At 38.4% G+C, this 16,966-nt stretch overlaps 1 protein-coding gene across 1 annotated transcript; it reads right to left on the bottom strand.

Annotated features, from left to right (window-relative positions):
* Positions 1-5,792: 5,792 nt before the first annotated feature.
* LOC138319163 (cancer-related nucleoside-triphosphatase homolog) lies at positions 5,793-16,964 on the bottom strand. The gene is made up of 6 exons (XM_069262106.1): positions 16,892-16,964; positions 16,705-16,778; positions 11,847-12,018; positions 11,282-11,375; positions 8,782-8,976; positions 5,793-5,892 (listed from the first exon to the last, which is right to left on the bottom strand). The coding sequence occupies exons 2-6, from the start codon at positions 16,754-16,756 to the stop codon at positions 5,812-5,814; spliced, it is 594 nt and encodes a 197-aa protein (XP_069118207.1). The 5' UTR covers positions 16,757-16,778; positions 16,892-16,964; the 3' UTR covers positions 5,793-5,811.
* Positions 16,965-16,966: the final 2 nt, after the last annotated feature.

The following is a 16,966-nucleotide window of genomic DNA, read 5'->3' as shown; positions in this document are numbered from 1 at the left end:
GGACCAATAAGGACAGGTGTTAGTGTGAGATATCAGCAAACAAGGACCAATAAGGACAGGTGTTAGTGTGAGATATCAGTACAACAAGGACCAATAAGGACAGGTGTTAGTGTGAGATATCAGCAAACAAGGACCAATAAGGACAGGTTAGTGGAGATATCAGAACAGGACCAATAAGGACAGTGTGTGAGATATCAGCAAACAAGGACCAATAAGGACAGGTGTTAGTGTGAGATATCAGCAAACAAGGACCAATAAGGACAGGTGTTAGTGTGAGATATCAGTAAACAAGGACCAATAAGGACAGGTGTTAGTGTGAGATATCAGTAAACAAGGACCAATAAGGACAGGTGTTAGTGTGAGATGTGGACCAATAGATATCAGCAAACAAGGACCAATAAGGACAGGTGTTAGTGTGAGATATCAGCAAACAAGGACCAATAAGGACAGGTGTTAGTGTGAGATATCAGCAAACAAGGACCAATAAGGACAGGTGTTAGTGTGAGATATCAGCAAACAAGGACCAATAAGGACAGGTGTTAGTGTGAGATATCAGCAAACAAGGACCAATAAGGACAGGTAGTGTTAGTGTGAGATATCAGCAAACAAGGACCAATAAGGACAGGTGTTAGTGTGAGATATCAGCAAACAAGGACCAATAAGGACAGGTGTTAGTGTGAGATATCAGCAAACAAGGACCAATAAGGACAGGTGTTAGTGTGAGATATCAGCAAACAAGGACCAATAAGGACAGGTGTTAGTGTGAGATATCAGTAAACAAGGACCAATAAGGACAGGTGTTAGTGTGAGATATCAGTAAACAAGGACCAATAAGGACAGGTGTTAGTGTGAGATATCAGCAAACAAGGACCAATAAGGACAGGTGTTAGTGTGAGATATCAGTAAACAAGGACCAATAAGGACAGGTGTTAGTGTGAGATATCAGCAAACAAGGACCAATAAGGACAGGTGTTAGTGTGAGATATCAGCAAACAAGGACCAATAAGGACAGGTGTTAGTGTGAGATATCAGCAAACAAGGACCAATAAGGACAGGTGTTAGTGTGAGATATCAGTAAACAAGGACCAATAAAGGCAGGAGTTAGTGTGAGATATCAGTAAACAAGGACCAATAAGGACAGGTGTTAGTGTGAGATATCAGTAAACAAGGACCAATAAGGACAGGTGTTAGTGTGAGATATCAGCAAACAAGGACCAATAAGGACAGGTGTTAGTGTGAGATATCAGCAAACAAGGACCAATAAGGACAGGTGTTAGTGTGAGAAACAAGGACCATAAGGACAGTGTTAGTGTGAGCATATCAGCAAGGACCAATAAGGACAGGTGTTAGTGTGAGATATCAGCAAACAAGGACCAATAAGGACAGGTGTTAGTGTGAGATATCAGCAAACAAGGACCAATAAGGACAGGTGTTAGTGTGAGATATCAGCAAACAAGGACCAATAAGGACAGGTGTTAGTGTGAGATATCAGCAAACAAGGACCAATAAGGGCAGGAGTTAGTTAGTGTGAGATATCAGCAAACAAGGACCAATAAGGACAGGTGTTAGTGTGAGATATCAGCAAACAAGGACCAATAAGGACAGGTGTTAGTGTGAGATATCAGCAAACAAGGACCAATAAGGACAGGTGTTAGTGTGTGATATCAGCAAACAAGGACCAATAAGGACAGGTGTTAGTGTGAGATATCAGCAAACAAGGACCAATAAGGACAGGTGTTAGTGTGAGATATCAGCAAACAAGGACCAATAAGGACAGGTGTTAGTGTGAGATATCAGCAAACAAGGACCAATAAGGACAGGTGTTAGTGTGAGATATCAGCAAACAAGGACCAATAAGGACAGGTGTTTAGTGTGAGATATCAGTAAACAAGGACCAATAAGGACAGGTGTTAGTGTGAGATATCAGTAAACAAGGACCAATAAGGACAGGTGTTAGTGTGAGATATCAGCAAACAAGGACCAATAAGGACAGGTGTTAGTGTGTGAGATATCAGCAAACAAGGACCAATAAGGACAGGTGTTAGTGTGTGATATCAGCAAACAAGGACCAATAAGGACAGGTGTTAGTGTGAGATATCAGTAAACAAGGACCAATAAGGACAGGTGTTAGTGTGAGATATCAGCAAACAAGGACCAATAAGGACAGGTGTTAGTGTGAGATATCAGCAAACAAGGACCAATAAGGACAGGTGTTAGTGTGAGATATCAGCAAACAAGGACCAATAAGGACAGGTGTTAGTGTGAGATATCAGCAAACAAGGACCAATAAGGACAGGTGTTAGTGTGAGATATCAGTAAACAAGGACCAATAAGGACAGGTGTTAGTGTGAGATATCAGCAAACAAGGACCAATAAGGACAGGTGTTAGTGTGAGATATCAGCAAACAAGGACCAATAAGGACAGGTGTTAGTGTGAGATATCAGCAAACAAGGACCAATAAGGACAGGTGTTAGTGTGAGATATCAGCAAACAAGGACCAATAAGGACAGGTGTTAGTGTGAGATATCAGCAAACAAGGACCAATAAGGACAGGTGTTAGTGTGAGATATCAGCAAACAAGGACCAATAAGGACAGGTGTTGTAGTGTGAGATATCAGCAAACAAGGACCAATAAGGACAGGTGTTAGTGTGAGATATCAGTAAACAAGGACCAATAAGGACAGGTGTTAGTGTGAGATATCAGTAAACAAGGACCAATAAGGACAGGTGTTAGTGTGAGATATCAGCAAACAAGGACCAATAAGGACAGGTGTTAGTGTGAGATATCAGCAAACAAGGACCAATAAGGACAGGTGTTAGTGTGAGATATCAGCAAACAAGGACCAATAAGGACAGGTGTTAGTGTGAGATATCAGTAAACAAGGACCAATAAGGACAGGTGTTAGTGTGAGATATCAGCAAACAAGGACCAATAAGGACAGGTGTTAGTGTGAGATATCAGCAAACAAGGACCAATAAGGACAGGTGTTAGTGTGAGATATCAGTAAACAAGGACCAATAAGGACAGGTGTTAGTGTGAGATATCAGCAAACAAGGACCAATAAGGACAGGTGTTAGTGTGAGATATCAGCAAACAAGGACCAATAAGGACAGGTGTTAGTGTGAGATATCAGTAAACAAGGACCAATAAGGACAGGTGTTAGTGTGAGATATCAGCAAACAAGGACCAATAAGGACAGGTGTTAGTGTGAGATATCAGTAAACAAGGACCAATAAGGACAGGTGTTAGTGTGAGATATCAGTAAACAAGGACCAATAAGGACAGGTGTTAGTGTGAGATATCAGCAAACAAGGACCAATAAGGACAGGTGTTAGTGTGAGATATCAGCAAACAAGGACCAATAAGGACAGGTGTTAGTGTGAGATATCAGCAAACAAGGACCAATAAGGACAGGTGTTAGTGTGAGATATCAGCAAACAAGGACCAATAAGGACAGGTGTTAGTGTGAGATATCAGCAAACAAGGACCAATAAGGACAGGTGTTAGTGTGAGATATCAGCAAACAAGGACCAATAAGGACAGGTGTTAGTTGAGTGTGAGATATGTGAGATATCAGCAAACAAGGACCAATAAGGACAGGTGTTAGTGTGAGATATCAGTAAACAAGGACCAATAAGGACAGGTGTTAGTGTGAGATATCAGCAAACAAGGACCAATAAGGACAGGTGTTAGTGTGAGATATCAGCAAACAAGGACCAATAAGGACAGGTGTTAGTGTGAGATATCAGTAAACAAGGACCAATAAGGACAGGTGTTAGTGTGAGATATCAGTAAACAAGGACCAATAAGGACAGGACAGGTGTTAGTGTGAGATATCAGCAAACAAGGACCAATAAGGACAGGTGTTAGTGTGAGATATCAGCAAACAAGGACCAATAAGGACAGGTGTTAGTGTGTGATATCAGCAAACAAGGACCAATAAGGACAGGTGTTAGTGTGAGATATCAAACAAGGACCAATAAGGACAGGTGTTAGTGTGAGATATCAGCAAACAAGGACCAATAAGGACAGGTGTTAGTGTGAGATATCAGCAAACAAGGACCAATAAGGACAGGTGTTAGTGTGAGATATCAGCAAACAAGGACCAATAAGGACAGGTGTTAGTGTGAGATATCAGCAAACAAGGACCAATAAGGACAGGTGTTAGTGTGAGATATGAGCAAACATGGACCAATAAGGACAGGTGTTAGTGTGAGATATCAGCAAACAAGGACCAATAAGGACAGGTGTTAGTGTGAGATATCAGTAAACAAGGACCAATAAGGACAGGTGTTAGTGTGAGATATCAGCAAACAAGGACCAATAAGGACAGGTGTTAGTGTGAGATATCAGCAAACAAGGACCAATAAGGACAGGTGTTAGTGTGAGATATCAGCAAACAAGGACCAATAAGGACAGGTGTTAGTGTGAGATATCAGCAAACAAGGACCAATAAGGACAGGTGTTAGTGTGAGATATCAGCAAACAAGGACCAATAAGGACAGGTGTTAGTGTGAGATATCAGCAAACAAGGACCAATAAGGACAGGTGTTAGTGTGAGATATCAGCAAACAAGGACCAATAAGGACAGGTGTTAGTGTGAGATATCAGCAAACAAGGACCAATAAGGACAGGTGTTAGTGTGAGATATCAGCAAACAAGGACCAATAAGGACAGGTGTTAGTGTGTGATATCAGCAAACAAGGACCAATAAGGACAGGTGTTAGTGTGTGATATCAGCAAACAAGGACCAATAAGGACAGGTGTTAGTGTGAGATATCAGCAAACAAGGACCAATAAGGACAGGTGTTAGTGTGAGATATCAGCAAACAAGGACCAATAAGGACAGGTGTTAGTGTGAGATATCAGCAAACAAGGACCAATAAGGACAGGTGTTAGTGTGAGATATCAGCAAACAAGGACCAATAAGGACAGGTGTTAGTGTGAGATATCAGCAAACAAGGACCAATAAGGACAGGTGTTAGTGTGAGATATCAGCAAACAAGGACCAATAAGGACAGGTGTTAGTGTGAGATATCAGCAAACAAGGACCAATAAGGACAGGTGTTAGTGTGAGATATCAGCAAACAAGGACCAATAAGGACAGGTGTTAGTGTGAGATATCAGCAAACAAGGACCAATAAGGACAGGTGTTAGTGTGAGATATCAGCAAACAAGGACCAATAAGGACAGGTGTTAGTGTGAGATATCAGCAAACAAGGACCAATAAGGACAGGTGTTAGTTTGAGATATCAGCACACAAGGACCAATAAGGACAGGTATTAGTGTGAGATATCAGCAAACAGGGACCAATAAGGTCAGGTGTTAGTTTGAGATACCAGCAAACAAGGACCAATGAGGATATGTATTATTTATATACCAAACAATAACGTCAAACAAGGTAAATAATCTCTTGTGAAAAATACTTAATCATTCATATTGTGGTCATCAAATAAACGGTTTTGTCCATTGAATATAGAGAAGGAAGAAGTGTGGAAAGGAAAATAGGAGGAGGATGTGGTCTTCTTGGCCAAATCCGAATACAACATGACAGACACTGACCGTATTAAATTGGATCATGAATGTCACTGTTAAGCAACTTAATGTGAGTGAACTAAATGAACATTCAATATTTGAAAGGGATAGTAAAGAAGAGAACAGTAGGAAAAAGACATATCTTTTCATTGCCAGACATACATCATTTTCTGTTGGGAGCCAGGATCACTCTGGGACCTTTTGTTTTTGTTTGATAATCTTTATCACTTTCACTTGCACTGTCAATGATTGTATAAAATGAATAAAACAAAGATTAGGCTCCGTGATATTTTATTGAATTCATTACTGCTCTTATAACATCTTCCAATAAGGCATCTCTGTTTGACTGGGACACCTGCAAACAAAACACCTGTGTAAATCTAGGTGTAAATCAAACAAAACACCTGTGTAAATCTAGGTGTAAATAAAAAAAAAACTTATGTAAATCTAGGTGTAAATCAAACGACACACCTGTATTAATTTAGGTGTAAATCAAACAAAACACCTGTGTAAATCTAGGTGTAAATTAAACAAAACACCTGTATAAATCTAGATATAACTTAAATAAAAAATCTGTATAAATCTAGGTGTAAATTAAACAAAACACCTGTATAAATCTAGATATAAACTTAAATAAAAAATCTGTATAAATCTAGGTGTAAATTAAACAAAACACCTGTATAAATCTATGTGAAAATTAAACAAAACACCTGTGTAAATCTAGGTGTAAATTAAACAAAACACCTGTGTAAATCTATGTGTAAATTAAACAAAACACCTGTGTAAATCTAGGTGTAAATTAAAAGAAACACTTGTGTAAATCTGGGTGTAAATGAAACGAAACACCTGTGTAAATCTAGGTGTAAATTAAAAGAAACACTTGTGTAAATCTGGGTGTAAATGAAACGAAACACCTGTATTAATTTAGGTGTAAATCAAATAAAACACCTGTGTAAATCTAGGTGTAAATCAAACGAAACACCTGTGTAAATCTAGGTGTAAATCAAACAAAACACCTGTATAAATCTATGTGAAAATTAAACAAAACACCTGTGTAAATCTAGGTGTAAATTAAACAAAACACCTGTGTAAATCTGGGTGTAAATGAAACGAAACACCTGTGTAAATCTAGGTGTAAATTAAAAGAAACACTTGTGTAAATCTGGGTGTAAATGAAACGAAACACCTGTGTAAATCTAGGTGTAAATTAAAAGAAACACTTGTGTAAATCTGGGTGTAAATGAAACGAAACACCTGTATTAATTTAGGTGTAAATCAAATAAAACACCTGTGTAAATCTAGGTGTAAATCAAACGAAACACCTGTGTAAATCTAGGTGTAAATCAAACAAAACACCTGTGTAAATCTAGGCATAAATCAAACAAAACACCTGTGTAAATAAATCTAGGTGTAAATTAAACAAAACACCTGTGTAAATCTAGATGTAAATCAAACGAAACACCTGTATTAATTTAGGTGTAAATCAAACAAAACACCTGTATTAATCTAGATGTAAATTAAACAAAACACCTGTGTAAATCTAGATGTAAATCAAACGAAACACCTGTATTAATTTAGGTGTAAATCAAACAAAACACCTGTATTAATCTAGATGTAAATTAAACAAAACACCTGTGTAAATCTAGGTGTAAATCAAATAAAACACCTGTGTAAATCTAGGCATAAATCAAACAAAACACCTGTGTAAATAAATCTAGATGTAAATTAAACAAAACACCTGTGTAAATCTAGGTGTAAATCAAACAAAACACCTGTGTAAATAAATCTAGATGTAAATTAAACAAAACACCTGTGTAAATCTAGGTATAAATCAAACAAAACATCTGTGTAAATAAATCTAGATGTAAATTAAACAAAACACCTGTGTAAATCTAGGTGTAAATTAAACAAAACACCTGTATTAATCTAGATGTAAATCAAACAAAACACCTGTGTAAATCTAGGTGTAAATCAAACAAAACACCTGTGTAAATCTAGGCATAAATCAAACAAAACACCTGTGTAAATAAATCTAGATGTAAATTAAACAAAACACCTGTGTAAATCTAGGTATAAATCAAACAAAACACCTGTGTAAATCTAGGTGTAAATCAAACAAAACACCTGTGTAAATCTAGGTGTAAATCAAACAAAACACCTGTGTAAATCTAGATATAAATCAAACAAAACACCTGTGTAAATCTAGATATAAATCAAACAAAACACCTGTGTAAATCTAGATACAAATCAAATAAAACACCTGTGCAAATCTAGATATAAATCAAACAAAACACCTGTGTAAATCTAGATACAAATCAAATAAAACACCTGTGTAAATCTAGTTGTAAATCAAACAAAACACCTGTGTAAATCTAGATGTAAATCAAACAAAACACCTGTGTAAATCTAGGTGTAAATCAAACAAAACACCTGTGTAAATCTAGGCATAAATCAAACAAAACACCTGTGTAAATCTAGGTGTAAATCAAACAAAACACCTGTGTAAATCTAGATATAAATCAAACAAAACACCTGTGTAAATCTAGGTGTAAATCAAACAAAACACCTGTGTAAATCTAGGCATAAATCAAACAAAACACCTGTGTAAATCTAGGTGTAAATCAAATAAAACACCTGTGTAAATCTAGATGTAAATCAAACAAAACACCTGTGTAAATCTAGATGTAAATCAAACAAAACACCTGTGTAAATCTAGATATAAATCAAATAAAACACCTGTGTAAATCTAGATATAAATCAAACAAAACACCTGTGTAAATCTAGGTGTAAATCAAACAAAACACATGTGTAAATAAATCTAGATGTAAATCAAACAAAACACCTGTGTAAATCTAGGTGTAAATTAAACAAAACACCTGTGTAAATCTAGGTGTAAATTAAACAAAATACCTGTGTAAATCTGGGTAATATTGCTACATATGTTCTGATATTAAGGGTGTACAAAAATAATCTAGAATTATATAGAGAAATAAAGAATTATATTTTTGTAATAACTCTCTTGGTACCATGTCTATTTTACAAATGATACAGATATCAATCAATATTTTGAAGATTTTTCACTTTGAGTATTTTTTGTTGTCCAATGTTGCATTTATTATGTAATATAAATAACAGAGTGTGGGAGAGACCTATAACGACCTTTATTTACTACAGTTTTATAAGTCCCTTTACTCCCTACTGACATTGGCTGATTTGATAAAGTACATTAAGGAAATGTACTCACAGTAAAGATTACAGCGTCTGATCGTGTCCTGACTTCCTCTACCACTGGTATAGGTCTCCCTTTGGCTATAGGGATGGTTGTAATCACCGTGGTATTTTTTGAGTTCAGTAAATCCTTAATAACCCTCACAAATGTATGACTAAAAAGTTCCATCTTACCAATCTCGTCTATCACAAATATGTTGTGCTTGCCTTCCTGGAATATCAATTAAAAGGCATGCATGTATATGTATGCACAGGCAAGACACCATGATAATAGATAGCTTGCTTTTCTTAACCTTTTTATTATTGTCACAGATTTAACAAAAAAGACACATTTCTTATAGAAACAAGAGGCCCATGGGCCTTAACGGTCACCTGAGTTAGAATATATAATGAAACAAATAATGAAACAAATTAAAGACATATAAACACTTTATGCTGGGCCTTGAAGTTGGTCAGTGGTTTATAAATTTGACCTTTTTAGACTATGAAGAGTATTTGCTTCCATCAAACCTGTGAACTTAGGTATTTTTTGAAATTCTAATCAATTTGACCCTGTTTGGTCCTGCCCCTCTGGTCCCCCAGGGGGTCATCGAGGAAGGATATGGATGTTAAAATGCTATATCTTAGGCTAATAATTCTAATCAAGTTTGACTAATTTCCTACGAAAATTGGGCAAATAATGTTCACAAATATGTTTTTCCTATATAAACTAAAGTAAACTTGACCCCTCCACAGGGGGTAACGTGAGACCCCAAGGTCATATAATTCACAGTTTTTATAAAACCCCTGAAGACCTTTCCATCTATAATTATTTGATTCTACTATATCCAGAATTTTAGAAGATTTTTAAAGTTTTAGCCTATTTGACCCTTTTTTAGCCCCGCCCCTCTGCCCCCAGGGGGTCGGCCAGGACCAATGTGGATATGATATTAAAATGCTATCTCAGGCTAATAATTCTAATCAAGTTTGACTCATTTCCTATGAAAATTGAGCAAAAAATGCTCATTAATGTGTTTTTCCTATATAAACTATAGTAAACTTGACCCCCTCCCCAAGGGGAAACAGGAGATCCCAGGGTCATATAATTTACAATTTTTATAAACAAACTTTAAGACCTTTTCATCTAAAAAGTGTATTTGATTATACCATTTCCAGAATTTTAAAAGAATATTTTTGTAGTTTTAGCCTATTTGACCTTTTTTGGCCCCGCCCCTCTGCCCCCAGGGGGTCAGCCTGGACCAATATGGATATGATATTAAAAAATGCTATCTCAGGCTAATAATTCTTACCAAGTTTGACTCGTTTCCAATGAAAATTGAGCAAAAAATGCTCATAAATATGTTTTCCCTCTATAAAACTATAGTAAATTTGACCCCCTCCCCAGGGGGAAACGTGAGACCCCAGGGTCATATAATTCACAATTTTTGTAAAGGACCTAAAGACCTTTCTATTTATGAAAAGTATTTGTTTCTCTACCATTTCCAAAATTTCAGAAGAAGATTTTTGAAGTTTTAGCCTATTTGACCCTTTTTTAGCCCCGCCCCTAAGGCCCCTGGGGGTCAGTCATAGAAAAATTGTTAATAGGATTAAATGGCCATCTCATACTGGTAATTCTGACAACATTTGACTCATTTCCTATTACAAATGACCAAATAATGCGCAAAAATGTGTTTTCTCAATATAAAGTATAGTAAACTTAACCCCCTCCCCAGGGGGAAACGTGAGACCCCAGGGTCATATAATTCACAATTTTTGTAAAGGACCTTAAGACCTTTCTATCTATGAAGAGTATTTAATTCTACCACATCTGTGAGTAGAGAAGAAGATTTTTGAAATTTTACTCAATTTTACCCCTTTTGGCCCCTCCCACAGCCCCCTGGGGGGTGGGGACCATATAATTCACAATTTTGATTGGCCTTATGCCTTAGAAGGTTTGTGCAAAATTTCATTGAAATTGCTTCAGCAGTTTTGGAGAAGAAGTCGAAAATGTAAATTGTTTACGGACATACGACGGACAACGCACGACGGACGACGGATGACGGACGACGGACGACGCACGGCGACAGACAAAAGGCGATTAGAATAGGTCACCTGAGACGAAAAAATAATAATTCTTTCCCAAAATTGATGACAGAGATCTAAATGTATGTAACTGCTTTCCTCTATGGTACAATCTTGTTTAGATTTAATAAATGTTACTGTAAATAAAGACGCCCAAAATTACTTTTGATTATAAAAATCACAAAGCTACAATCAGTAATTTTAAACTCTTATGGATTCAAATTTGAAGCCAAGAGGTGGGAAGAAATGCCTTCATAATTTCAAAGAACTCAAATGTCTTGCCACCATTTATTTTGTAAGCACTTTGTGTGCAATAAAGTTAACTGTTATTGTTACTCCACAATCAAAATTTAGCCACAGTTTTAAACTTTGTTTAATATCTCAATATTGCAATGTTGCTATCATGGCCACTACAGTTTTTCTCTGATACATTGAGAATTGAAGAAACCATTTACCTGTTTTCTCATTGTGGGTAGTGCTGCTGTCTCAAAGGTCTGTAGCTGGACTATGTACTTCCCCACAGTGTACTGCCTACCCTGGGGCACATCACTGATAAAAAAAAACATTACTAAAGTAAGTTTTGAAAATAAATGCATTTTTGGTTATGAAAAAGATGATACTGTTATTCAATGTGTTAAGGTCAACGCCTCACTTTAGCTAATATAGCTTTACCTGTTAGTGTTGACTAAAGCCAATGGAGCTCTTTGTCCTGACAATGTGACAATGTCAAAGCCCACTCTCTGTCGGCCTTCTCTTCTTTCTAAATGCATTTTTAGTTATGAAAAAGATGATACTGTTATTCAATGTGTTAAGGTCAACGCCTCACTTTAGCTAATATAGCTTTACCTGTTAGTGTTGACTAAAGCCAATGGAGCTCTTTGTCCTGACAATGTGACAATGTCAAAGCCCACTCTCTGTCGGCCTTCTCTTCTTTCTAAATGCATTTTTAGTTATGAAAAAGATGATACTGTTATTCAATGTGTTAAGGTCAACGCCTCACTTTAGCTAATATAGCTTTACCTGTTAGTGTTGACTAAAGCCAATGGAGCTCTTTGTCCTGACAATGTGACAATGTCAAAGCCCACTCTCTGTCGGCCTTCTCTTCTCTCCTCTGTGTAAAAGCCGTTACATTCAACGCCTGATTTCTTCAGGTGATCATACACCTTTTGTATTAATGTTGTCTTTCCTATACCTGTAGAAATATGAGCAGTCCATTCTATAATCAAAAGTATTCCCCAATCTTCATTGAATAGTCAACTGAATATGTTGGGTCCTTTGCACTCATATAACACTAATGTTGCAAAGATCTTTGTTATATGTACTAAGAAGTAAAAGCTAATTCATAATGATGTAATATATAATGTGTAATATCTTAGTGTAAAACAATACATAAACAAGAGGCCCAGAGGGCCTTATCGTTCACCATACAAAAACATACAAATCACATTCCATGAGCATATCGCTCAACAACTTTATAATAACAGAACAAATAGAAAATTTACTTTGTTAAAATATAGGAATTGGAAATTGGATATGAAGAGGGAATGTGTCTTTTTCAGTTGGTTACCAGTGGACATTATTTGAGTCTACCTGGATACTAATGAGAATGAACAGGAAGGAGGGACTATGATTACTTTAGTTTGCCTAGATACGGGTCATGGTGAGGATATGTGTCTTCTGTAATGAGGATGTGTCTACTATGATGAGGACATGTCTACTGTGATGAGGATGTGTCTACTGTGATGAGGACATGTCTACAGTGATGAGGATGTGTCTACTGTGATGAGGATGTGTCTACTGTGATGTGGACATGTTTACTGTGATGAGGACATGTCTACTGTGATGATGATGTGTCTTATATGAACAGGATGTGTCTACTGTGATGAGGATGTGTCTACTGTGATGAGGACATGTCTACAGTGATGAGGATGTGTCTACTGTGATGAGGATGTGTCTACTGTGATGTGGACATGTTTACTGTGATGAGGACATGTCTACTGTGATGATGATGTGTCTTATATGAACAGGATGTGTCTACTGTTATGAAGATGTGTCGACTGTAATGAGAATGTGTCTACTTTGATGTGGACATGTCTACTGTGATGTGGACATGATAACTGTGATAAGGATGTGTCTACTGTGATGATGATGTGTCTACTATAATGAGGTTGTTTATACTGCTATGAGGACATGTCTACTTTAATGAGGATGTGTCTACTGTGATGAGGACATGTCTTCTGTGATGAGGATGTGTCTACTGTGATGATGATGTGTCTACTGTAATGAGGTTGTTTATACTGTGATGAGGACATGTCTTCTGTGATGAGGATGTGTCTACTGTGATGAGGATGTGTCTACTATAATCAGAGTGTATCTACTGTGATGAGTTCTGTCTACTGTGAAGTGGACATGTCTACTGTGATGTGGACGTGTCTACTGTGATGTGGACGAGTCTGTCTACTGTGATGTGGACGTGTCTACTGTGATGTGGACATGTCTACTGTGATGTGGATGTGTCTACTGTGATGTGGACTCTACTGTGATGTGGACATGTCTACTGTGATGTGGACGAGTCTACTGTGATGAGGACATGTCTTCTGTGACATGTGTCTACTGTGATGAGGATGTGTCTACTATAATCAGTGTATCTACTGTGTGAGTTCTTCTATGTGAAGTGACATGTCTACTGTGATGTGGACGTGTCTACTGTATGTGACAGTGTGATGTGGACGATGTCTACTGTGATGTGGACGTGTCTACTGTGATGTGGACATGTCTACTGTGATGTGGACGTGTCTACTGTGATGTGGACGAGTCTACTGTGATGTGGACGTGTCTACTGTGATGTGGACGTGTCTACTGTGATGTGGACGTGTCTACTGTGATGTGGACATGTCTACTGTGATGTGGACATGTCTACTGTGATGTGGACGAGTCTACTGTGATGTGGACATGTCTACTGTGATGTGGACATGTCTACTGTGATGAGGACGTGTCTACTATAATCACGTGAGTGTATCTACTGTGATGAGTTCTGTCTACTGTGAAGTGTGTACGTGTCTACTGTGATGTGGACTGTCTACTGTGATGTGGACATGTCTACTGTGATGTGGACATGTCTACTGTGATGTGGACGAGTCTACTGTGATGTGGACATGTCTACTGTGATGTGGACATGTCTACTGTGATGTGGACGTGTCTACTGTGATGTGGACATGTCTACTGTGAAGTGGACATGTCTACTGTAATGAGGATGTGTCTACTATAATCAGGGTGTATCTACTGTGATGAGTTCTGTCTACTGTGAAGTGGACGTGTCTACTGTGATGTGGACATGTCTACTGTGATGTGGACGTGTCTACTGTGATGTGGATGTGTCTACTGTGATGACTTGGTACATGTGTAACTATATATGTTCTACCTGGGGCATTGGTACATGGACCTTAATTGGTACAAGTGTAAGCAGGTTTGTGTGGTTTGTAGCGAGCGGGAGATCTGGGTTTGATTCCTGGTCGTGGCACTCAACAAGACTCATATGTGCATTCCCTGTCCTTCTGCTCCCAACTAAATAACTCCTAGAAGGTGGTGTGAAAGTCTCGGCTCCCAACTAAATAACTCCTAGAAGGTGGTGTGAAAGTCTCGGCTCCCAACTAAATAACTCATAGAAGGTGGTGTGAAAGTCTCGGCTCCCAACTAAATAACTCATAGAAGGTGGTGTGAAAGTCTCCGGTTAATATTTAGGAAAGACAGACAGGGTAGTGTAAAAGGAGCGGATTGGTGTGATTTGTACATAGTGTTAAATACGGTCTCTTTCACTCCAGCTGACAGAGCAAGCTTATTTGGGCAGTCAATCTGTAGAGGCATAGTTTTTACATCGGAGACCTGGGTTCAATTCCTGTCAGGGCACTTGAGAGGGATCATATGTGTTAATGTGTATTTTTCTCAGTTCTTCTACACATGTGACTTATAACCATATATTTTACCTGGGGACCTTAGTACCTGTATAATAAGGGCGCATTCGGGCACAAAGTGTGAAGTACTTCTAAGGTAACACATACATGAAAATATAAGAAAAAACACAATCTTTCAAATTCAATCCTACACACTGACAATTTCAGTTTGCGGTCGCCATTATTCCCCACTGTAAAAAATCACATCAGCGTGAATGCAGTGCTTTGAAGTCAGCTCATTATATAATCAAGCAGTTCAAACGCTTTTATGATCCGACAAACGTAATCTTCATCTGGCAAAAGCTCAGTGCTATTGCTCTTTATTTGAAAGCGTTCAAGTGATAGACCACCTTCCAATATAATCAGCTGGCCAAAAAACGGAATATCTGTTACAGAAATAAAAATTTCTTCGTTTTCTTATGTGGATTTCCTTTACCAAATAAGGGTTTGATGTGTAAATATATGAATAAAAAATAAACAGAAAATTTGGCTCCGTTATTTCCATAAATTGAATGTATTAACATTGCATAATTAATGGTTACTGAAATATCTGGCTGCGCCCTTTAAGGCCTTGCCTTCAGTCATATTATATGTAACTATCATAGCACAGTGGTGTACCAATGACCAGATACAGTACTATATACATATACACATAAATGTATATAGTTGTAGCAGGACTAGACTGGGTTATTCATCAGTGACCAGGTAGAACTTGGCTAGTGATCAGAGGGTCCTGCGTTCCAATCCCAGTTTGGCCACTACATTTTCTCCTTTCCTAGCTATTGCAGCGGGATTGGACTGGATCGATCATCGGTGACCAGGTAGATCAGTCGGTAGAGCACTCAGCTAATGTTCGGAGGGTCCCGGGTTCGAATCCCGGTCTGGCCCCTACATTTTCTCCTCTCCTGTTACAGAATTGGCGTCCAACTAAATAACCCACTGTGGTGTTGTTTGGAAGGGTCTCGTATGTCTTCGAGGGTGAAGACTTCGAGAAAGGAGAGAGGAGTGTAGCGCGATTGGACTGGATCGATCATCAGTGACCAGGTAGCTCAGTCGATAGAGCACTCAGCTAGTGTTTGGAGGGTCATGGGTTTCCAATCCTGGTCTGGCCGCTACATTTTCTCCTTTCCTGTTACACTATTAACGAATTGGCACTCAACCAAATAACCCACGGTGGTGGTATTTGGAAGGGTCTCATGTGTCTTCAAGGGTGAAGACTTTGAGAAAGGAGGGAGGAGTGTAGCGGGATTGGACTGGGCCAAACATCTGTGACAATGTAGCTCAGTCTGTAGAGCATTCGGCTAGTGTTAGGAGGGTCCTGGGTTCGAATCTGGTCTGGCAGCTACATTTTCTCCTCTTCTGTTACAGAATTGGCTCCCAAATAAATATCCCACGGTGGTGTTGTTTGGAAGGGTCTCGTATGTCTTTGAGGGTGAAGACTTCGAGAAAGGAGAGAGGAGTGTAGCAGAATTGGACTGGATCGATCATCGGTGACCAGGTAGCTCAGTCGGTAGAGCACTCGGCTAGTGTTCGGAGGGTCCCAGGTTCGAATCCTGGTCTGGCCGCTACATTTTCTAATCTCCTATTACACTATTAACGAATTGGCGCTCAACTAAATATCCCACGGTGGTGGTGTTTGGAAGGGTCTCATGTATCTTCAAGGGTGAAGACTTTGAGAAAGGAGGGAGGAGTGTAGCGGGATTGGACTGGGCCAAACATCTGTGACAATGCAGCTCAGTCGGTAGAACACTCGGCTAGTGTTAGGCGGGTTCTGGGTTCGAATCTGGTCTGGCCGCTACATTTTTTCCTCTCCTGTTACATAGTTATACATATACATATACCAATTGGGTTCTCAGGCATAGTATACAGTAATGTACTGTATTTATCTGGAGGACCTTGGAACACTAGGTAATAACTGTATACTGTACCTGGGGGACCTGTGAGGATGATATGTCTTGCCACCTGTCCAGTAGCCATCATTATTCCCAAGCTAGCTTACATTCTGGAAAATATCAAAAGTACGTAATTTTTAACATACGTTAATACACATTATGGATTGACATGATATACATAGTTGTATTTATTCCATTACGAAAATAATACCAGTTGAAGTACCTAAAGGATGTAAATATAGAGCTGTAATCGAACGCGCCTAAGATAACAAGCGTCTTTAGTGCGTTTAGTTTCAGA

The sequence above is a fragment of the Argopecten irradians genome, chromosome 3, assembly GCF_041381155.1.
Source record: "Argopecten irradians isolate NY chromosome 3, Ai_NY, whole genome shotgun sequence".
NCBI classification, from domain to species: domain Eukaryota; kingdom Metazoa; phylum Mollusca; class Bivalvia; order Pectinida; family Pectinidae; genus Argopecten; species Argopecten irradians.
Note: the sequence above shows the minus strand (reverse complement) of the source record. Positions and strands in the feature narration are given on the sequence as shown.

Coding starts and splice junctions, on each gene's coding strand:
- LOC138319163 (XM_069262106.1), bottom strand. CDS start 16,756: ATGATGGCTACTGGACAGGTGGCAAGACATATCATCCTCACAGGTCCC. Junction 8,977..11,281: donor TACCCACAATGAGAAAACAG/GTAAATGGTTTC, acceptor TTGATATTCCAG/GAAGGCAAGCACAACATATT. Junction 5,893..8,781: donor CAGACGCTGTAATCTTTACT/GTGAGTACATTT, acceptor TTTTGTTTGCAG/GTGTCCCAGTCAAACAGAGA.